The 22409-nt window shown below is 42.0% G+C and overlaps 1 protein-coding gene across 1 annotated transcript; it reads left to right on the top strand.

Annotated features, from left to right (window-relative positions):
* Window positions 1-1916: 1916 nt before the first annotated feature.
* Window positions 1917-22177, top strand: uba2 (ubiquitin-like modifier activating enzyme 2). The gene is made up of 17 exons (XM_075470722.1): window positions 1917-2125; window positions 3606-3689; window positions 3785-3855; window positions 3951-4015; window positions 4465-4565; window positions 5877-5998; window positions 7884-7951; window positions 8083-8204; window positions 9875-9974; window positions 10819-10970; window positions 15531-15624; window positions 15722-15834; window positions 17347-17502; window positions 17580-17676; window positions 19499-19604; window positions 19727-19869; window positions 20933-22177. The coding sequence occupies exons 1-17, from the start codon at window positions 1985-1987 to the stop codon at window positions 21142-21144; spliced, it is 1947 nt and encodes a 648-aa protein (XP_075326837.1). The 5' UTR covers window positions 1917-1984; the 3' UTR covers window positions 21145-22177.
* The last annotated feature ends 232 nt before the right edge of the window (window positions 22178-22409 follow it).

The following is a 22409-nucleotide window of genomic DNA, read 5'->3' as shown; positions in this document are numbered from 1 at the left end:
CCCAGCCCGGCCAGCAACCAGCCAGTCCCGTCCAGCCCGGCCCGCAACCAGCCAGTCCCGCCCAGCCTGGCCAGCAACCGGCCAGTCCCGCCCGGCCCGCAACCGGCCAGTCCCGCCCAGCCCGGCCCGCAACCGGCCAGTCCCGCCCAGCCCGGCCAGGAGACTGCGGGGTATCGATCTCCTTCATCAATTATCCCACTTCCAAAGGCAGCGCCTAGAAAAACAACAACAAAAAGAAAAAGAGTCAAAACAAGAATACTTACCGACACCCCAGTAAAGGAAGAATTGGAAAAAATTAGAGAAGAAAGGAAAAACCCACCAAAAGTACGGAGAAAGATACCTCTTCAAAAGCAAGATGCCAGCAGCTCAGATGAAACGCACATGTCTTTAGACGATGACCCTGATAGCCCTGATGACATTACATCAGATGAGGACGAGAACCAGGCCAGCGACGTAGGGGATTATGTGCTGGCAAAATTTGTGGGGAAGAGGAAAATTCATTTCTTCATTGGCCAGGTCATTAAAATGGATGCCTTAGAAATAGAGGCCAAATTTCTGAAAAGAAGCCGTCCGTGCCAGGGGGGAGGAAGGAAGCCAACGTTTGTGTGGAAGGAGAAGGATGAGGCTGTCATTTCAAAGCAGGACATTGTGAAGAAATTGCCCCGGCCCTTTAGTGTCGGGGGCACAGCAAGAAGGGAGAGGCAGTTAATGTTCCCCTGCAATTTGGGACATTGGGTGATTGAATAACTGAATTGAATGAATTTAACTGCCTGAATTTTAGATTTTTTAGAAATAACTGTTTTTTAGATGAATTGCTTGTTCTTGTTGTACTGTTTGTAGCCTACTAATTGAATGATTGGAAAATAATTGAATTGAATGAATGGCTGAATTTTAGATTTTTTTAGAATGAATTCACATTAACTTGATTAGAGTTCAAAAGGAGGAGAATTTGAGGTGTATTTCTTGTCGTATTTCTAATAAAGTTACCTTGTTAACCTGACATTTTTTGTGCTGGCTCAATTTACCCCACACTGTGGCTCATCTTACCCCGTGCACGGATGTGATGAAAAATGTAAAAAGTGGCTCAACTTACCCCGGTCTCCCCTATCTATGTACATATGCCAATAAAATGGCCACTAACTCCTCTAATTTTGTATGTGACTGGGACACAGAGGAGCCACGTTTGTGTATCTATATATATATTATATTTTGTTTTGTTGAATATGCAATTTTACAAAAAGTTTGAATACAAGTATTTTAAGCAACTCTTGAGGAGTTTGTGAACCCTTAAAACTAATTTTGACCCGCACCACAACGATTTGCTTCATGTTCCCTCTACATTTTCTGGAGCTTTTGATTGCATCTTTTCAACCTCTTCTACATGACCACAAATTCGTGTGAATGACTGCCAATGAAAAATGGCTGCCATTGAGCGTGATGGTGTGCGTTTAAGAATCAAGATAGGATTGTTTGGTGACCGTTTCAAAGAAATAATACGGAAGAGTATTAGGGCCAGACATAAGAAAAAATATTTGTATTTTGCCTGTCGAGAATAAAGTCGACATGTTGAGATTAAAGTCGAAATGTCGAAAATAAAGTTGAAATGTCCACATGTGGACTTTATTCTCGACATTTCGACTTTATTCTCGACATGTTGACTTTAATCTCGACAGGCAAAATATTATTATTTTTTCTTATGCCTGGCCCTAATACTCTTCCGTAAAATAACACGCCAAATGTTTTTGTGTAAACTTTTTTTTTTTGGAAGAAAAGTATCACACAGAATTACAACAAAAAGAAACTAAAGTTGAAACGTAGTCGGTAAGCAAGAGGTCGCTAGGGGCTAGGACAACAGAAAACAGGGAAACAGACGAAGAAGAAAAGGATGACCCGGAAGTGGGCGGGGCTTCGCTTCTTTAGAAGGAATTGAAGCTAGCCGCTAGCTTCCTGGTGCTTGCGGGCTCTCTGTTTCTATCAGATCAACATGGTCCAACTTGTGGGTTCCCTCCGTAAAGAGCTGGCCGACTCCCTGTCCACCTGCAAGGTTTTGGTGGTGGGAGCAGGAGGGATTGGCTGTGAGCTGCTGAAGAACCTGGTCCTCACGGGCTTCAAAAACATAGAAGTGGTACGTTGCCTTTATGTTTGTTAGCTAGCCGGCTATGATGCTAGCTATGATGCTAGCTAGGTCTTTGTGCTGCATAGGCTGCGGCTGGAGGTGTGAGGGCTCAGACTAATTCCCGAGACGCCGTATTGAAATATGTTAAAATGTTCGTGGCGGTTTTCTTATATTTTGTCTGCACGGTAATGTGTTCAGGCCTGTGCATTAAATTGTAGAAATGTAAAGTGTTCCTCGGCGATGTAGCCGTAACATTTGGCGCCATTACCACTGCTAAGTTAGCCGGTCAACTTCTTTGTAAGGTTCTCTGACCTGGCTTAATGATAGATAGATAAATAGATAGATAGATAAGTACTTTATTCATCCCAATTTGGGAAATTGTTGTGTTTCCACAGCATACAGTAAAAGATATGTAAACAATTAAAGTGAAAACAAGCGAATAGAATTGAATACAATGAATATAAATATAAAATAAAAATAGTGAGCAGAGACAACGCTCTGCTTAGCTTTTCCAGGTCTATATGTGCTGCAAACGTGTTAAAACTTAAAGATCATTGTTTGACTGTAGCTGTGTGTATGTACATGCATATATAGTGATTCTTTGTGTGTGTTTGTGACTACTGTCTCAGAAACATTAAGTCGGATATTTATAAAATTTACAGATACCTACTGCTCAACACGATTGATAAATTTTTATTTTCGAACATGTACAAAAAAGAAAATGTATATAACTATTTGTACAGAGAAATAAACATAAAAAATTAAATCACATAAAGTGCTAATACATGAAAAATACCACACATTGTTCGAAAAAGGAATGGGAAGAAGTACAATACTTTTTTAGTTTCCCACCTCTTTTTTTTAACTACTCTTCAATTTTTAAATATCCTAACTACAATGCACCTATATAAATATATGCCATATATACATTTCCTAAATATCTAAATAAATATATAATCACAAAAATAAATATATACCATATGCTATAAAACAATGTTTCTGTCATTCAGACCATTCGTTACTTAAAATAAAATTCACCTGTATCTGTTGATTTTGATACTTAGTAATTTGCTTAATTCCAGAATGTCCCAAAGGGCCGCTGTGTCATCAACATCATTTTCTTCTTGGCTGCAGACTGTTTTGTCCCTGCAGGCTTTTCACATTTGTGACCTTTTAATCTGGAGGATGAAATGCTTTTACAGTCCTGTAGTCACAACGGAAGAGGCAGAATGTTAAAATGAGAGATACTTGTTTTTTTTTTTTCTTTACTGGTTAATGCAGAGGAGAAACTGAACAATCATGACGATTTACAATCAGGAAGGACCAGAATCCTCACACAGACAGCAGTGAAACATTTAGTCAAACAGCAAGCATGTCCTCCTATAGATACTGATATTTTATTAGATGGTTATAGGATATATATGATGGGTTGATTATAGTAGGCTGCCATACTTGTAGTGTTACATGTTAACACGACTTATTCCTGCAGATTGACTTGGACACGATTGATGTGAGCAACCTGAACCGTCAGTTCCTCTTTCAGAAGAAGCATGTTGGGAAGTCCAAAGCAGAGGTATGTGGACGTGTGATTCTCCTCCGTCCCTGTAGGCTGGCGGCGTTGTTTGGGCTCGCGTCAGGGTTGACTCTGTTGGTCCTGTTGTTCTTCAGGTGGCCAAGGAGAGCGCCCTGAAGTTCTGCCCCAGTGCAAACATCACATCCTACCACGACAGCGTCATGAAGTGAGTTTCCTCCGCACGTTATCTCACGTAAGGGAGAGAACATCCTTCTGGGGAACTGACCGTGGTTGTGTCTTTGTGTTTCTGTCTCCCAACAGCCCCGATTACAACGTGGAGTTCTTCAGAAAGTTCATGCTGGTGATGAACGCTTTAGATAACAGAGGTATGCGCTCACCTGATGGCTCAGATGTTTTCTGAATATTTAAGCCGCCCGCTCCTTTAACCCTTTGTGCGGTCTTAACATTCTGTTTACTCCCCTTTGTCCTACCAAGGCCCCAAAATAAAGCAACTTAATTGAATTTTAAATCCAAAATCTATTCTGTATGATGAAACCACCTGTTATTTATCTATTCAACTCAACTCAATACATTTTTTTATCATGTATTTTTTGTTACACAATACAAAAAGACAATCACCCTAGTGGTGTTACAGCCCACATGGAAACATAAACAAAAATAAAGTCTGACTTTTTCTAATGAAAAGTCATAAAATTTCAAGTTGGAAAAAGACAGTTTAAGGTATTTTTTTCTACAGCTAAACATGGTAGTGGCTCACTTTTGACCCATAAGACAACAGAAGGGTTAAATCGTACGACTGAATATTTTCCCACAGCTGCCCGTAACCACGTGAACAGGATGTGTTTGGCGGCTGATATTCCTTTGATTGAAAGCGGCACCGCTGGATACCTGGGACAGGTCACAGTAATCAAAAAGGTAGCACATCCGCATCATTCTCTTTTCTACTTCTTTAATATTCTGTTAACTGGCTCGTGCTTCAGATATTTATGTGAAGTTATAGGAGAAGACTAAACAGTAATCCTTCATTACATCTCGGCTGGATTACTGCTCTTTGTCTTGGAGTCAGAGCCAGTCCTCCCTCACACGTCTCCAGTTAGTCCAAAATGCTGCCGCTCGCCTCCTAAGTGGAACACCTAAGAGGGAGCACGTTACTCCCATTTCAGCCTCCCTCCAATGGCTGCATGTGCACTTTAGAGTCCATTTTAAGATTCTTTTATTTGTTTTTAAATCTTTAAATGGACTCACCCCGCCTTACCTCTCTGAGCTGCTCCTGCCCGGTGCCTCAGGTCAGCTGATCAGCTGCTCCTGGAGGCACCGAGGGCCAAACGTAAACTCAGAGGAGACGGAGCCACAGTTTAGGACCGGTGCTGGTCCTAAACTGTGGAACGACCTCCCATTGCAGCTCATCCAGAACGGTGCTGCTGGAGTTTTAACCCGGACTAAGAGATCTGAACACATCACAGCAGCTTTAAAATCTTTACTCTGGCTTCCAGTCAGTCACAGAATAGATTTTAAAAGCCTGCTGATGGTTTACATCTGTGATGTGTTCAGAGAATATAAAGCCAGCAGAGCTCTTAGATCCAAGGACTCAGGTCAGCTGGTCCAGTCCAGAGTCCAGACTAAACATATAGAAGCAGCATTTAGCTGTTATGCTGCAAACAAGTGGAACAAACTGCCAGTGGAGATTAAACTTTCACCAAATGGAGACATTTTTAAATCCAGGTTAAAGACATTTCTGTTCTCATGTGTCTATGCATGAAATCTGCACGATATCTTTGAACTTATCTGGACTGTTGCTTGTTTTTAAATTCATTTAAATTATTTTATTTGTTTCTCTTTATATTCTTTTATGTATTTTTAATGCTTCTTCCACTCCCTGCTGCAATGCTTTTATTTTATGTGAAGCACTTTGAATTGTTGTGTACATGAAATGTGCTATATAAATAAATTTGATTTGATTTTGATCAGACAGGCCCCTTCACTGTGCATTTTTAAAACTCATCTTAAAACCCATTTTTATTCCCTGGCTTTTAACCCAGCATGAGACTCTGTTTCTGTTATTATTTTTACATTGTTCTTGTGTTTTATGCCTTATAGTTTGTGCTATTATTCATGTACAGCACTTTGTTTGAGCCACGGCTGTTTTAAAGGGCTTTATAAATTAAGTTGAGTAAACCTCTCGCTGTGCATGTCTTCTCATCTTTCTTTGTGGTCGTCCTCCCTCAGGGAATGACGGAGTGCTATGAGTGCCAACCTAAGCCTGCCCAGAAGACCTTCCCAGGATGCACCATAAGAAACACGCCGTCTGAGCCCATTCACTGCATCGTTTGGGCCAAATATCTCTTCAAGTAAGAATCGTTCTAATCTCAACTCGGTTCAGACCGATATCTGAAACGCAGCCACCCTGATATGTTCTGTGTTTGATGTGAGTTAGAGTCGGTGTACATGCACAGATGAGATCATTGTGAATGCAGCTGAATTCTCTGCTCAGATGTCGTCTTTAAGGTACTTAAATGGTGATGTTTGACCATGTTCAAACTGTAAAACAAAGACATCACACGATACAGGAATTATCCCCCTAAATGGTTGTTCCAGCACCTCGCTGGTCTCCCACTGGCTGACATCTGTCCGTCCATCATGTTTAGAAGAGACAGACGCATTTGTGGTGACTTCTTGCACAGAATTGTGGCCTCGAAGTCGCATGGATTGCGATTTGACTGCACAGGCTGAGGTCGTGCTGCAAGAAAATCCCACATGTCTCTTTTATGACCACATACGGAAGTGGCCCAAGTTGGAATTGGAAAAAAATGGGTTTCCAAGCGACTCGTGCTGCTCACACCGTCATGAAAGGATCAGATCTGAGTCTCGCATGAGCAAAAGAAATGGATTTTGGGCCTCATTTGACATGCAGTCTGAACGCGTCCTTTGTCTGATGATGCTACGGTTGTAAAATCAGGATTTATCAGAGCAAAGCAACAGTCTGGAAACGCTTCATCTGGGTGCGTTAGCCAGGCTTTGAGAAGCTCGATGGCTTTTAAGCATTGTTTTCATCATTTACTGGAAAGTTGCCTGACAGGAAGTGTGGGCAGAGGGAGAGGATAACACGCAGCAAAAGGCCTTGAACTGCATTTAGCCTCTGTGCACGGGGAGCATTTAACATTTAACTGGATGTAGTTTGCTTCTGTACAGATTCGGTCAGACTAACATGTTTAAAAGTGTTTTTTTCATCTAAAGAAATCAATCGTTTTTCAATTTATTTATTTTTTTGCGGTACTGAAGATGTTTTATTTCTGATGTGTCTGAAGTAGGGCTGGAAAACGATTAAAATGTTTAATCTAATTAATCACATGATTTCCGCATTTGTACGCAAAATCCAAAAATGAATCCAAAAGTAGCGTAAAGCTTTTAGCATTTAGTTTTATTTTAAATGTGCTGCCATATGAATGAAAGTGCCATAACATTTGTTGTGCAAACACACTTTTAACATCAGCATCTTTCTGTAGTTTTTATGTAGAAGCCTCGCTCCACTGTCTGTTTCCTTGAATGACTTGCTGCTATCAGTTGTGTGTTTTGCCTTTAAGTGATATTTTAGACTGGAACTACTACGCTGAGAAGACAATTCAACTTGGCAGTGTTTACAGATGACTTTGGTTCTGTCGACTCCGCCGTCTGGAAGAACTTTAACATGAAAATGGCCGAGTAAAAGTTCCGTACCCTTCTCCATGTTTGGTGGATCCGCCGATTACTTTCTTTTCCGGTTCCACAGCAGACAGCAGCAGACTTTTACAAAATAAAAGCCTGTGAGCAACAGACTTTTACAGAATAAAAGCCTGTGAGCAACAGACTTTTACAGAATAAAAGCCTGTGAGCAACAGACTTTTACAATAATAAAATAAATAATAAAACAGGGGTGGTCCGTGGCGTAGTGGGTTGAGCAGGCGCCCCATGTACACAGGTTATAGTCCTCGCTGCAGCTGGCCCTGTGCTGCGTGTTGTTCCCCCTCTCTCTGCCCCCTGCTTCCTGGTTCTCTGAAGTTTCCTATCCATTAAAGGCACAAAAGCCCCCAAAAATTTTATTTATATATATATATATATATATATATATATATAAAAATAATTTATCGGCGTTGAATAACTAACGATTTAACTTGCCCAGCCCTTTTTATTTCTGATGTGTCTGAAGCAATAGAGGTGCGTATGCTGTGCATCATATGCTGATTGTTTTAATTCCAGCCAGCTGTTTGGAGAAGAGGACGCAGATCAAGAGGTGTCCCCCGACACGGCAGACCCCGAGGCTGCATGTGAGTGCACCATTTATACCTTAAAATTCTTTTGCTGCTCACTGAAAGCTTCACACAACGGGACGAACGGTGGAACGACTCGAAGACGAATTATCGGCTGTCCACTGAGTGATGCTGTGTTCTGTGACCAGGGAAACCCGAAGAGACGGCGGCCCGCGCCACCGCCTCAGAGAAGGACGGAGACATCAAGCGGGTGTCCACCAAAGAATGGGCCCGTTCCACCGGATATGACCCCGTCAAACTCTTCAACAAGGTGGGCAGCGCAGGTTCACGCCCCGAGTTCACAGCTTTCCTTAAGCACAGTGAGGGGCAGAGTCAGGCTGTGGATCTGCATATTAGCATCGATTCGGGTCGCACCTGTGGTTGTAAACTGTTAACTCACATGAAACTGAAGCAGAGATGAGATATATTAGTGTTCCCTGCTAGTTGGAGCTTTGCTTACTGCATTCACCCTGGCTGTAAGATCTGAGCATTGCTCTGATTTTTTTTAATGCTGTCATTTTGCTCTATCTTAAGGCGAGACACGGCAGGCAAAAACAGTGATTTTTCATGCAGTCAATTTTGAGATTTTGGGCCAGTCTACGCCTTCAATGTGTGTTCTTTCAACCTGCTATAAAGAGAACGTTGAAAACATAAATTAAAATGTTTATTTTAGGACAAAATCTCATTGGCTGCTGCTGGTTTCTGCTAACGTGATTCGCTCAGACGCATCACGTGGTGGACTCTGACGGTCCGAAAATGCCCCAAAACACCGCAACTTTCAAAGAAAAGAAAGCAACAATTGCGCTTTGCAAGATGCAATAAAAGAAAATCTATTAGATCAGCTGATGAAGCATCAGGAAGCGGCACACCTGACCGTAAACTGCCGTTAGGAAACCGAGGGGAGTTAATGACAGAGGCTGGTCATACATGCCGATCTTTTATTGTACATTGAGCTTGTATTCTTTATTAATAAGATTATTTTATTCAATATTAGTATTATTATGGGCCTGAGCATTTATTCTGTTTTTGAGCAATTGTTTCCAATACAAATGTATTGAATTCCCCTATTTAAATCTTTTAAATGCCGTTTTCTCAAAATCGTTCTTTAGGATTTTTCCAGTATCAATATCTCAGCCTATGGAGCACCTACTAACACCAAACTTTCCAGTTATACACTTAGCAGTATTCTGAAGATATTTACAGAAGGATTTGTTGATAAATCATTCCTGGCCTGATTTGTGACATTTATAATAAAAAATATGGTGAAAATCGATGTTTTTTTTTTTGTTTTTTTTTAGGCTATGGACAGTATATTTTGATTTCCTAGGAAATGAAAGCAGATATCCTGAAATCTCTCTGTAATTTTCTTTTAATTTTGTTTTTAAACAAAATGAAAAAAAGATTATGCACCTGGCTTTATCATATGTTCAGATCTATCTTCCGGAAATATATGCAAATGTGCGCATATTTAATGAGATGATGCCTAATTTGCATAATTAAACATACAAATTTGTAGAACTATTTTTTTTCATACTTGTATAAGTAATCAGCTGAGGAAGTTTCATGGTGATATCTATTATTTTAATATATTACCCTATTCACCTGTAGTGTCTCGCCTTAACTGATTCACTCTTTAGAAGCATTACAGTGCAGCTGTTTCACATAAAGCGAGGCATTGTAGACGTAAACAAAGTGTTTCCACAGTTTCACATTATTGTATATGTGTTTAATTTTATATATTATAGTCATATATTGTCATTTCAAACGCACAGCGGGCCCAGAACTGCCAGCAAACCTACTGAAAATGAATCAGACGTGTTGATATAGAACTGATGAGGCTTCACAGTCACTGTTGTCATCTGTAGGAAGCGTCTTATTGCAAGTCATGTTGCTCAGATAGGATCTTAACGTGCTTTGTTGTGATTGGCTCTCCCAACCAAGCTTTTCAAAGATGACATCATGTACCTGCTGACCATGGACAAGCTGTGGAAGAAGAGGAAAGCACCTACGCCTCTTGACTGGCGGCAGCTTGAGAATAGTGGTATGTGGACCTTAGATCAATATTTCACCCTTTATTCAAACGAAGACGGACCACCTGTCAGAACTTATCTCCAAACCAGTGGTTCCCAAACGGTGTGCCGTTGGATTATTATTGCAATATACAACTACACAAAAATATATTTTTTAGTTACTATATCAGTACTTTTTGAGTTAGTATGCAAGTTTGAGTAAGGTTACTACTCATACTCAAACTACCCAAGATGCAACGTAACGTGACGTCGCCGATCGTCATTTCCTGTCAAAACGGCAGTTTCAAGCTAGCTACAACGAGGGTAGGTTCACTTCCTGTTTTCAAAACAAAAGCACCAATTGTATGGTAATGGCTTTCCCTATGATAAAAGGCAACGGGTATTTTATTTTGTGAAAATAACAGGAAGTGCGTTGCTCACTGCGGCTAGCTTTAGTAGCGCCGAGTTTGTGGGAACAAAATGGTAAATAGCCGGTATTTTGTCAGGTTTTCAACACGTTGGGGATCTAAACGACTACTTTCTCTCCTGAAAATGTTTCAAATGTTGCTAAAGTTTACAGAGTTTAGAGCTTAAGGGAAATCAGCTTCAGGCCGGCTGATTTCGGCTCGGGCAGGAGCGAAATGCATTGTGGGTAAACGCTCTGTGTACTGTCTGATCGATGAGTATGCAGTTTCGAACACAGCCCAAGACTCCAGTTTCCATAAAGAAAGGACAACCAGAACATCACCTTGTAGCAAACAGACATTTATAATTAACGTTCAAATGGATTATTGCTTTAAAAAGTCCAAGTTCAGCATATGTGAGACCTCCTCCTGTGTGCTTGTGTTCATCTCTGTGCTCATACGTGTGTTCCAGCGCGTCCTCACGAGGAGACTCCAGCTTCCGGTCTGAAGGACCAGCAGGTTCTGGGTGTTTGGGGTTGCTGCCAGCTGTTCCAGCACAGCGTGGAAACCCTCCGCTCGCAGCTGCAGGAGAAGGGCGAGGGCGCCGAGCTGGTCTGGGACAAGGTAAGGACGCACGGCTGGTTTGGGTAAAAGAAGTGGGGGGTGGGGGGGGGGGGGGGGGGGGGGGGGGGGGGATGGATGAAGCTTCTGGTTTAACTTGGATGTTAACCAGCGGGTTGATTTCTACAGATCACATAAATGTTTACTTCATTTATAAAAAATAAAAAAAAACTGCTAAACTGGCCAAAACGGAAAGAATGTGATGATGATGAAGGTGAATCTGCAGCTCTAAAAACTCAAGTCAACTTGATTTTTGATGAAATCTGGGGCAGAACCATCCAGGACCAGCAGATGGATGGATAAATCGAGGCTTTATTGGTCCCTTTGGAGGGTAGATTAAAGTTCCAGCAGTTATTGAAATTAATAAATAAAAATCACACATCAGACAGAAGTTTCAGTTAAAATGTAATAAAAACAGAAAAGTCACTCAATGTAGCAGAGGTTGAGCAGAACTGGATGAGGAACCACAGCTCATTTAATCAGAAGGATCAGAAGTTAGAAATAACGCGGCGCCCTCTACTGGCTGCAAGGCAGGTTTATCTGTACGGCACAATTCAACAACAAGGTGATTCAAAGTGCTTTACAGATGCATTAAAACAGAAATAAAAAGCATGATTTAAATTTTAAACAAAAAAGAAAGAAATAAGAACAATAGATCAAATCAGGAGTTAAAATGTGAATAAGTTTTGAAACTCCAGCTTCAGATTTGGAGCTTTATTCAGCTGAAAATAGGTGTGTCTTCAGCCTGGACTTAAACACACTGAGTGTTTCAGCTGATCTGAGGCTTTCTGGGAGTTTGTTCCAGACATGTGGAGCATAGAAGCTGAATGCAGCTCCTCCATGTCTGGTTCTGACTCTGGGAACTGATAGAAGACCGGATCCAGATGAGCTGAGGGGTCTGGAAGGTTCATACTGGGTCAGGAGGTCCCTGATGCATTCTGGTCCTGGACCATTCAGAGCTTTATGGACCAGCATCAGAGCTTTCTAACTGACTTTTTAGGTCGACCTGTAAAGATGCTGTTAGTATATGTAGAGTAGACGTCTGATTATTATCACAGCTGCTCAACCCACCTGCTGAGCTTCACTTCCTGTTTGGTAAACAGGAAGTGATTAACACTCTGCAAACATGACTTCACTGCACTGTCAGGAGAAGATGGCATATTTTAAATAATGATACGAGTTGCTGCTAATTTAGCCACAAAGTTTAAAAAAACAGACACACGTTCATGGGATGGGAGCTGTTGCAGTAAGGAGAGATGTGGCCTTCTGGATAGATGTTGCTGTATGTTATGAACTGAAACAATCGTCCATTATGCTGCACCACAGTATCAAAGTTGATCAGATTGTGGGCACTGAAGAGGCTCTACTGAGGTTATTTTTTATTTATTTATTTTGTACTTTATTTTAATAGAAAGAAACAATGTACAGAAAAACATAGAACAAACAGTTGGTGCCCTACACATTCATGCAGACATTATGCTGCTGGAGATATAAGTCGGTTCATACAGTAATGGCTCAGTGAGCATCTCTTGTGGCCACAAACACAATCCATTTTTCCCAGTGTTGCGCATACTTATCGCTCCGTAGACTTAGCGAAAAGGTCATCCTTTCCATATTTTGAATGTTTGTCACAACATCTATCCGGTCTGTCTCTGTTGGGGGTGAAGCCTGCAGCCATTTCCGGGTTACAGCTTTCTTGCTGGCTGCTCATAATATTTTTAAAAGATATTTGTCTCGCATCAGTGGCAACACTGCCGAGATAGGTTGCGGAAAAAGAGCAGTGAATTTCATCACCAAAAATATTTTGGATTATCCGCATGATCTCTCGCCAGTATGGTTGAATAGCTGGGCAGCTCCAGGATATGTGAAAATGCTCTGCTAGCTGTGCGCCACAGTTCCTCCAGCATAACCCTCTGACTGTCTCAGCTCTACTGAGGTTAAACTGCAGAGCAGTGAAGAATGTTTTAATCTCTTTTTCTGTGGGCAGCGAAGCGCGGGTATGAACCGCGGTACTGAGCACGCCTGAAACAGGAGCCTGATTATACGGATGTAGCCTCTCTGCTAGCCTATCAAACACACCACTGTGAGTCCTTTAACCTTCTGGAGTCTAAAGCCTGATTTATGCTTCAGAAGCAAAGCCTCTGACGCTCGGACGCAGAGCCTCTGCGAGCGTCAAAATCTTGACCACTCCCCCACGCAGAGGCTCTGCGCGCGTTGTCGTGCGCCTCAGAAAAATCCTGACAACGCGACAGACGCACGCAGACCACCAACGGAAGTGCGCAGACAAAAGCGGCTGTGATTGGTCCTCGGTGTGCCTTTCCGGTTGTCTGTGTGGCTTCCTCCTTTGCATTTTCGCCAACTCCAATAAAAGAAGCTGTTCTTCTTCGATGTCGAGCAACTCCAGATCCATATCTTGCATACACTTTTTTTTTTTTTTTTTTTTGAAAAATAAACACTTCCGCCGGCGCTGCCGAAGTTCTCGTCACCGCCCACCAAAATTCTCGCGAGGGGAAACTGCTGTGCGTCCCGAGAAATTCCAGAGCGAGGTTGCAGAACCATAACATGAAAAGTGGTTCGTGACCAGACCAAAGCAACACGTCAAGACGATAGACGCAGAACTATAATCCGCCCTTAAGGCCTTTCAGAGACTTTGAGGCAGTTGTCACCACCTTGACATTTTCAAGTATTTCAACTAACTGTAAACATCTATGCAAAAGTGACACATATGGTTGTATTCTGAAAAGCCTAACAAAAAACAATATGAGAGTAAAGTGAATGAAATGCAAACAAGTTTTATTTAAAGCTGCAGTCTGCAACTCTTTTTCAAGCATAATGCCTGGAACTGTCCGGGGATTCTGAAAGTAGTACATTAAATACCCCAATACAAAAAAAAAGAGTTCTCTAGGTCCCCTATATGTCCCGCTAGGTCCCTCCAAAGCCAGCAGGTTTGTTTACAAAATTGCAGACCGGACCGGTAAAAGGTAACCAATCAGGTTACGAGCTGGGCTCTGCTGCCTGTCAATCACCGATTGTGCACGCGCGATACAAGGTAGGCTCGTCCCCACGCTTATTTATCTGGACTATTGAACTTCATTACGGGCTAGTCTACTTACTGTGTCTTCCATGATCGCAAATGACAGGTGAGTTGATGAATGAGGAGTCGTGTAGGCGCATCTGGCGTGCACGTCTACGTGCATGAGTTCTCATGTGTTTTGAAGGGGCGGGACAGGAAGTTGAATAACTTTTTATTTTTCGGTTAAAAAATAAGCATTTCTTGCATTTTGCGACTACAGAGGTCACCGTTTTCAACTTCAAGCGTTCTGATAGATCATGTAAACTCTTAAAATGCCAAAAAGTAGGACTTTACGTATGACAACAACAAATCCTGCAGACTGCAGCTTTAAATTGAGGGTAAACACAACTGTACAAAAAACAGGTTTTAGAGGTCTTCAAACAGTGCAAGAAAACACACTATAAATATATCTAGCCAAGACTTTTGAAGGTTGAACCTTGAAAACAAAAGTGTTGGCTGCATAAAAGTAAAAAGTGCAGTCAGAAATGTTTTGTTTCCACACAAACTGTAAAAAAGTAATTGTAACTCAAGGCAGTGTCTCTGTTAGTTAAATACTAATTAGATGGGTGTGTAACACCCCTGATTGATGTTGATCTAAAAACACCGTGACGTCGTGTTAAAGCTGTAATCTGCGTGTAGCCTGCATCAGCACACTCACTCCTGGTGTGTTTTGAGGTGCCTGATGAAGTTGGGTGTAGTTGATGTAGCGTGATGTCACATCCTTTGAACAGTGCGAAGGCTTTATTATACAAACGGGATAAAAACAACGCAGATCCAGGTGAGCTTGGCGCCGTCATGGTCGGTGTTACCGTTGATTATTTATTTATTTTCTCCCAGAACGCCGATACATTGAAAAAGCTGCAGTGAATTAAGGTTGTAAAGAAAAATGACATGAATAGCAGTTCAAGTGAAGTCTCAAGTGTCTGGTAACAAGCTTTAATCCACTGGAGGCTCCTTACTGTGGGATACTCAGGGTGGCTGCTGGACTCATTAAAGGGATAGTTCGCCTCTTTTGACATGAAGCTGTATGACATATCATTTCTGAACATCTTCTTACCCCCTGCTGCGTCCTGTGAGCAGAGTTCCAGCCTCGTTTTGGTGTTGATGAAGGTAGTCCGGCTAGTTGGCTGGGGTTTAAAAAATAAAGCGTCTTGCTTCTCAGAACAATATGTGTTCAACAGAGTAATACATTTGCATCACAAAATGGTTCTCCAGGAAAAAGTCAGACCTCACAATCGCTTGGCCCTATTTTCTCTCCCTTCGTATCACTGCCTGCTGCCGACAGCCGCGCCTGTCAAGCAACTTGACTTTTTCCTGGAGAATGATTTTGAGACGCAAATGTATGTTGATGTTGCTAATATGGGATGTCATACAGCTTCATGTCAAATGAGGCGAACTGTCCCTTTAAAGAAAACGGCTGCAGTGAGGTGTTGCACCCAGATTAATGTTCCCTGGATTGATTGCCTTCCTGCCTCTTCTCTTGACACCAGGACGACCCTCCAGCCATGGACTTTGTCACTGCTGCAGCCAACCTGCGGATGCACATCTTCAGCATGAACACGAAGAGCCGCTTTGATGTAAAGTGTAAGTTTTGGGTGTCCAGCCTCAGGATGCGTCTTTACTTTGTGGATCAACCGCGATGTGGACTTTAAACAGAGAAGAGTTGTTTTATTTCTTTCAGCGATGGCAGGAAACATCATCCCAGCTATCGCAACAACCAACGCTATTATCGCCGGACTCATCGTGTTGGAGGGGCTGAAGATCCTCTCCGGGGAGTTGGAATCCTGTCGCACGGTGAGTTCTACTAACAAAGCTGTGTTCGAAACCGCATACTAAATACTAGATACTACATACTTCCATACTACATACTGCATACTGCATACTACACACTGCATACTCATCGATCAGACAGTATGCAGAGCGTTTACCCACAATGCATTTCGCTCCTGCCCGAGCCGAAATCAGCCGGCCTAAAGCTGATTTCACTTAAGCTCTAAACTCTGTAAACTTTAGCAACATTTGAAACATTTTCAGGAGAGAAAGTAGTCGTTTAGATCCCCAACGTGTTGAAAACCTGACTAAATACCGGCTGTTTACAATTTTGTTCCCACGAATTCGGCGCTACTAAAGCTAGCCGCAGTGAGCAACGCACTTCCTGTTATTTTCACAAAATAAAATACCTGTTGCCTTTTATCGCAGGGAAAGCCATTACCATACAATTGGTGCTTTTGTATTGAAAACAGGAAGTGAACCTACCCTCGTTGTAGCTAACTTTAAACTGCCGTTTTGACAGGAAATGACGATCGGCGACGTCACGTTACGTTGCATCTTGGGTAGTTTGAGTATGAGTAGTAACCTCATGATGCATACCCAACATTTAGGAGAATCTAGTATGCATCCGGGAACTTCTCGCTTACTCAAACTCGCATACTAACTCAAAAAGTTAGTAGGAGTAGTGGGCAGGGCTGGAGCAGTGATTTTTAAATGTGGGGGTGTTACAGGGGGGGCACATGAGCGCCGCATCAAGCCCAGAGACACGACGCTGAAGTTGGCATCCGATTAGCAAATTAAATGGATGGGCATAAAGGGCCATTTCACTGCATTTTTTTTTTTGCATTTTGATCACCCTAAACTAGATTCTGTATGGAAACTACCATAGTTACACTGCTCAAATCTGGATAGAATTATTATAAAGAGGCTATAGATTCATCAAAACCTTGTTTGGGATTTGTGAAACCTTTTTCTGATTTGTGAAAATGCAGAACAAGGCCATTTTACTGCTTTTTTTTGCATCTTGATCACACTAAACTAGATTCTGTATGGAAACTACAATAGTTACACTGCTCAAATCTGGATGGAATTATTCTAGAGAGGGCACAGAGTCTTTAAAACACATTTTATGATTTGTTAAAACTTTATTTGGTCATTGAAAATTCAAAAAGGTGAAATCATCTTGCTGTAAAAGTGGGGGTGTCGAAACACCCCCCTCCCCCACGGGTGCGACGCCCATGGTAGTATGAGTAGTAGGAGAAGTATGCGGTTTCGAACACAGCCATGGATCTGTTGCAGTAGACTCGATCCGTCCACTCACAAGCAAGCAGTGTGGTCCCTTACTGTGTTGTGTTCTGCACTGCTGGGCCGAAAGGATTATTTTCTGGCCGTTCTGTCACAAAGTGTCTCCAGAAACTGAGAAGAGAATGATTCCAGCACTTTAATCTGCTGTTTAAACACGGTCTGCTGGATTTGGAGTCCGGCGGCGAGTCTTCTGACAGCTCCGCTCACGTCTTATTTTTGGCTTCTCCGCAGATCTTCCTGAACAAGTGTCCCAGCCTCAGAAAGAAACTGCTGGTGCCGTGCATCCTGGATCCGCCCAGCGCAAACTGCTACGTCTGTGCGAGCAAACCCGAGGTCACGGTTAAAGTGGACGTCAGCCGAACCACGGTCCTCTCTCTGCAGGACAGGGTAAAGTGACGCAGCAGACGGCCTCCCTCTGGTGTTCCTGCTTTTTTTTTTTTTTTACATGTTGGGTTTCTGTTCAGATCCTGAAAGAGAGGTTTGGCATGGTGGCTCCAGATGTTCAGATAGAGGATGGGAAAGGAACCATCCTCATCTCCTCAGAAGAAGGAGAGACGGAAGGTATGAAGGCAGAAAAGACATTGAAACCATCTGTATTTTAAGCTTTTTACTAGGGCTGGGCAACGATTAAAGTGTTTAATCTAATTAATCACATGATTTCCCTGATTTAATCATGATTAATCACATTTGTACGCAGAATCCAAAAAATGAATTCAAAAGTAGCGTATAGCTTTTAGCATTTAGCTTTATTTTAAATGTGCTGCCATATGAATGAAAGTGCCATAACATTTGTTGTGCAAACACACTTTTATCATCAGCATCTTTCTGTAGTTTTTATGTAGAAGCCTCGCTCCACTGTCTGTTTCCTTGAATGACTTGCTGCTATCAGTTGTGTGTTTTGCCTTTAAGTGATATTTTAGACTGGAACTACTACGCTGAGAAGACAATTCAACTTGGCTGTAAATGCAGGAGTTTTTAAAAAAATATTTTGAAATACGTGCTTTTATGTTGAAACAAGTAAAACAGGAAGTAGCGCCGGTTAGATCCGTGAGCTTCACACCTGTAGCGGTGATGTTAGCTGCTAGTTTATCTTTATTTTATTCCTCCATGCTTGGTGGTGTTTGCTGTAACTGTGTGAACGTGATGCAGAGGAGAAGGGAAAGTTAAAGAATCCTAGTTCTGACCCTGCAGATTGCCTCTGGGGAATGACTCTGCCGTTGGTTGAGAAGCAGCTTAAGTGGCCAGTATTACTTTGATTATTTATTGGTACCAGCGACAATGCTAAGAATGCTATTTCTTTAATGATTACAACAACTAATGTCGTCTTTTACTTTGTTTACTCGAACATTTGGTTCTACGGTGTTGATGTGGCGTTAATAAACATCTGTGGGCGGCATATTGGCAGAGTTTACAGATGACTTTGGTTATGTCGACTCCGACTAAAACTTGCGTTAATGCGCGATTTAAAATATTTATCGGCGTTAAATAATTAATAAGTTAACGTGATAATAACGAGTTAACTCGCCCAGCCCTACTTTTTACTGTATTGTGGTAAGATTCTTCAGCTTCCGGCCGTGTAGAGAGAACATGAAGCGGGGGCGGGCAGGAGGAGGATGAAAGGCTGCTTGGATTAAAAACTGAATAAAAGGAAGGGAAGAAAGCTGAAAATAGCCTGTTTGGGCTTCAGCTCTACACATGTTGTCCCACGCTTGGATGTGAGGAACTGTAATCACTAATATTTAGCATCCCGCTTAATGCAGAGCTCAGAGTTTTGAGCTATTAAAACGATCACAGATTTGTCAAGTGAAGTGAAATATAGCACTTTTCAGCAACAAGGCGGTCCAGAAACAACAATCGGGTACAGAAATACAGAAATAAAAAAAATCAAATACAGATACAGAACATCAATCAGGTCAATTTAGCTAACAGTAGGATTGGTATAACTATAACGGAGCAAAAGTAAATTTAGCTAATAGTAGGATTGGTATAACTATAACAGGTAATTTGAGTAAACTAACAAACATGGATAAACTTTCCTCTAAGAGGAGCATTTTAAAATATAGCTAATAACAGAACGGTTGATATAATGAATGATAACAAATCTTTAAAAGACTTTCATCTGAGAGGAAATATTAAGGTTGATACAGTGGTAATAGGTCTTAATAGACCATTTGAATATGACCAAGTTTTCCTCCTAGTGAAGCATTAATAAGACAAATCTATTTGATAAGGGCAGAATGACAGAAGAAATAAATACCACATTTTTGAACATTTTATTAAAGTTTGACCCAAAATGAATCCATTGTTGTTGTTATTGCTTACAGACTGAGTCAGTGACGGGTTATTCTTTCGTTTACTTGATGCACAATCTTCCTCTCAACAGCCAACAACGGCAAGTTTCTCTCCGACTTTGGGATCCGTAACGGCAGCCGTCTCCAAGCCGACGACTTCCTGCAGGACTACACGCTCCTCGTCAACGTTCTGCACACGTATGTTCCTCCGTGCTTTACACGCACACGTATGTTCCTCTGTGCTTTACACGCACACGTACAGGCCGTCTCCTTGTTACGATCTGCCTCTGAGTGAACAGAGCGTCTCTCCCTGTTGGCAGTGAGGAGCTGGAGCGGGATGTGGAGTTCGAGGTCGTAGGCGAGGCCCCGGACAAAGCTCCGCCCCCTCAGAGTAACCAGGAGGAAGTTAACAGCATCACCAACGGCAACAAAGACTCCGCCAAGCCGTCCACGTCCCTTAAAGGTCGGCACAAGCATGAATTTTCATCACGTGTAGCGTTTCAACATGTTAGGTGTTGCGTAGCTGAACGATAACTTTTCTAGCCATTTATCGAGCCTTAGTACCAATAAATGTGATATTCCTCTATATAACCTGTCACAGCTCCTTAATGTCAGTCACTATTATTTCCTCCTTCAGGAGAAATGACTGTGTGTGAGTGTTTAGCTTAATTATCCTCTGATCTCTAACATTTTTGCTGCTCTTCCATTAAAATTACCTTCAAATGTAAAATGTTTAAGAGGTTTTCTCGCTTCTAACTTGGCTACATTTCATATCTAAGCTGGACTAAACCACTTTGTAATCCTCCGGTTCTTTTTTTCTTGTGAGGATCATTATCTGGTGGAAGGTTTCAGTTTGACCTTTGCACGTATATCTGCAGACTGTCTTCAGGGATTCTTTGATATGATGCTGAATTCATTGTTGAATCAGTGACTGCAAACTTGATATGTTTCCTCTAAAAATGGGACATTTTGATATATTACACTTGGGCTGTGTTCGAAACCGCATACTTCTCCTACTACTCCTACTAACTTTTTGAGTTAGTATGCGAGTTTGAGTAAGCGAGAAGTTCCCGGATGCATACTAGGTTCTCTGAAATGTTGGGTATGCATCATGAGGTTACTACTCATACTCAAACTACCCAAGATGCAACGTAACGTGACGTCGCCGATCGTCATTTCCTGTCAAAACGGCAGTTTCAAGCTAGCTACAACGAGGGTAGGCTCACTTCCTGTTTTCAAAACAAAAGCACCAATTGTACCGTAATGGCTTTCCCTATGATAAAAGGCAACGGGTATTTTATTTTGTGAAAATAACAGGAAGTGCGTTGCTCACTGCGGCTAGCTTTAGTAGCGCCGAATTCGTGGGAACAAAATGGTAAACAGCCGGTATTTTGTCAGGTTTTCAACACGTTGGGGATCTAAACGACTACTTTCTCACCTGAAAATGTTTCAAATGTTGCTAAAGTTTACAGAGAAAAAAATGGCTGATTTGACTGATTTGGTATTTTCCTTTTCTGCTAAATCAGCTCCAGCAGAGGACGATGACATCATGATAGTCGACTCTGATGAGGAGGAAGGCGCGTCGTCCAGCTCTGCGGCGGCGGCGAGCAGCACCAAGAGGAAGCACTCTGACCAGGAGACTGGCGAGACCTCCACTAAGCGCCCACGGATGGACCAATCGAGCGCAGCTGCTGCAACCAACGACGACGACGACGATGACATCATCGCTCTGGACTGAACGCCCTGCCGCTTCTCTACTGAAGGACTCCTTTTGAATTCTTGTCATTTTGACTCCAGACAGACGGAAGGCTTGAATAAAACGCCTCTCTAATGAAGAACAGTTTACTCACCTGGTTCGTCTTTCGCCCCCCTGAACGTGGTCGTGCTTTCATACTCCCTTTCAGACATGATGCTGTAAATAGATTCTACGTTTTAAAAAAGTTTTGAAAGATGCATTCAACTTCTCTCGTTGTTTTTATTCATTTGTGGTCCTGAAATGCTTCTCTTAACGGTTAAAAAGAAAGTGCTTTTTTTTTGTATTTTTTTTTATAAGCGTACTGTTTAAGTCGGAGTGTAATGGTGTAATAAGATCTGATAACCAAAAAAATTAATAAAAAGATGTCTGTGACGGGGTCGGTAATAGAGTGGCACTGATGCCGAGGAGTGTTGGTTTGCTACCTCTTTTCCAGAGCTAACGTGTTGCCTGCGGGTATGCTAGCATAGCTTTTCGCCACAGTGATACTTTTGGCTCTAAAGAAATCTAAAAAACTGCAACCCGGACGACCACAGAGAGGAGCCAACGCTGAGCTCGAGCCACTTAGACCCATACTTGTAGTTTTAAATGTGCTGTTTCCTGTTAGTACGACTCTGTTCTGTTTTTAGTGAAGGAGTCGGGTTTGTCTAAAAGAACCAGAGATGATGCAGTATTTAGTTCCAGTCACTGTGATTCACCCGGATCATCCAGCAGCGAAGAAACTGCAGCAGAGTGACGGAAACTGGGACAAAGTGTGGCAGCTGAGCTCATGCCAGCTTCTCCGCTCCCTGCAAGTGTGTGTTTTCATGTGATCTGACTCGAGCCTTTTGGACCAATTTGATGAAAATAAATACAATCGTTTCAGAGGCTTCTTTGTCGACTTTGTCTTTTTGGTATAAAATCTGAGAAGTCCAGTCAAGAAAGAGTCTTTTGTTACCGTTTATTTTCATTACATTTATGTAGAAATGTCTCAACTGTTATTCTGTGTCTGAAAATAAACGTTTTATTGGTTCTTTTACAGGAGATTTCAGTCACATTTACACCACCTGCTTTAATATCCACCCATACATTCTTTTTTCTTTTATGTAGGTTGCAAGGAATAAAAGTCTAAGCAGAGATCTCCAGAACTCCCTCTCTCCAGATTTTCCAGGGTACATTGAGCCGTTCACAAGCCAACTGAGAAATAAAGTCTCTCCGGTAGGTTCTGTGTTGAATGAATGAATTTCTGTACTTTTGAGTTTACGGCTTCA

The sequence above is a fragment of the Odontesthes bonariensis genome, chromosome 7 (assembly GCF_027942865.1).
Source record: "Odontesthes bonariensis isolate fOdoBon6 chromosome 7, fOdoBon6.hap1, whole genome shotgun sequence".
Lineage (NCBI taxonomy): Eukaryota > Metazoa > Chordata > Actinopteri > Atheriniformes > Atherinopsidae > Odontesthes > Odontesthes bonariensis.
Note: the sequence above shows the minus strand (reverse complement) of the source record. Positions and strands in the feature narration are given on the sequence as shown.

Bases quoted from the DNA above. Each gene is read 5' to 3' on its own strand.
- uba2 (XM_075470722.1), top strand. From the start codon at position 1,985: ATGGTCCAACTTGTGGGTTCCCTCCGTAAAGAGCTGGCCGACTCCCTG. The intron at 5,999-7,883 runs GTAAGAATCGTT...TTTTAATTCCAG, and splicing joins TGGGCCAAATATCTCTTCAA to CCAGCTGTTTGGAGAAGAGG. The intron at 9,975-10,818 runs GTATGTGGACCT...CGTGTGTTCCAG, and splicing joins GCGGCAGCTTGAGAATAGTG to CGCGTCCTCACGAGGAGACT.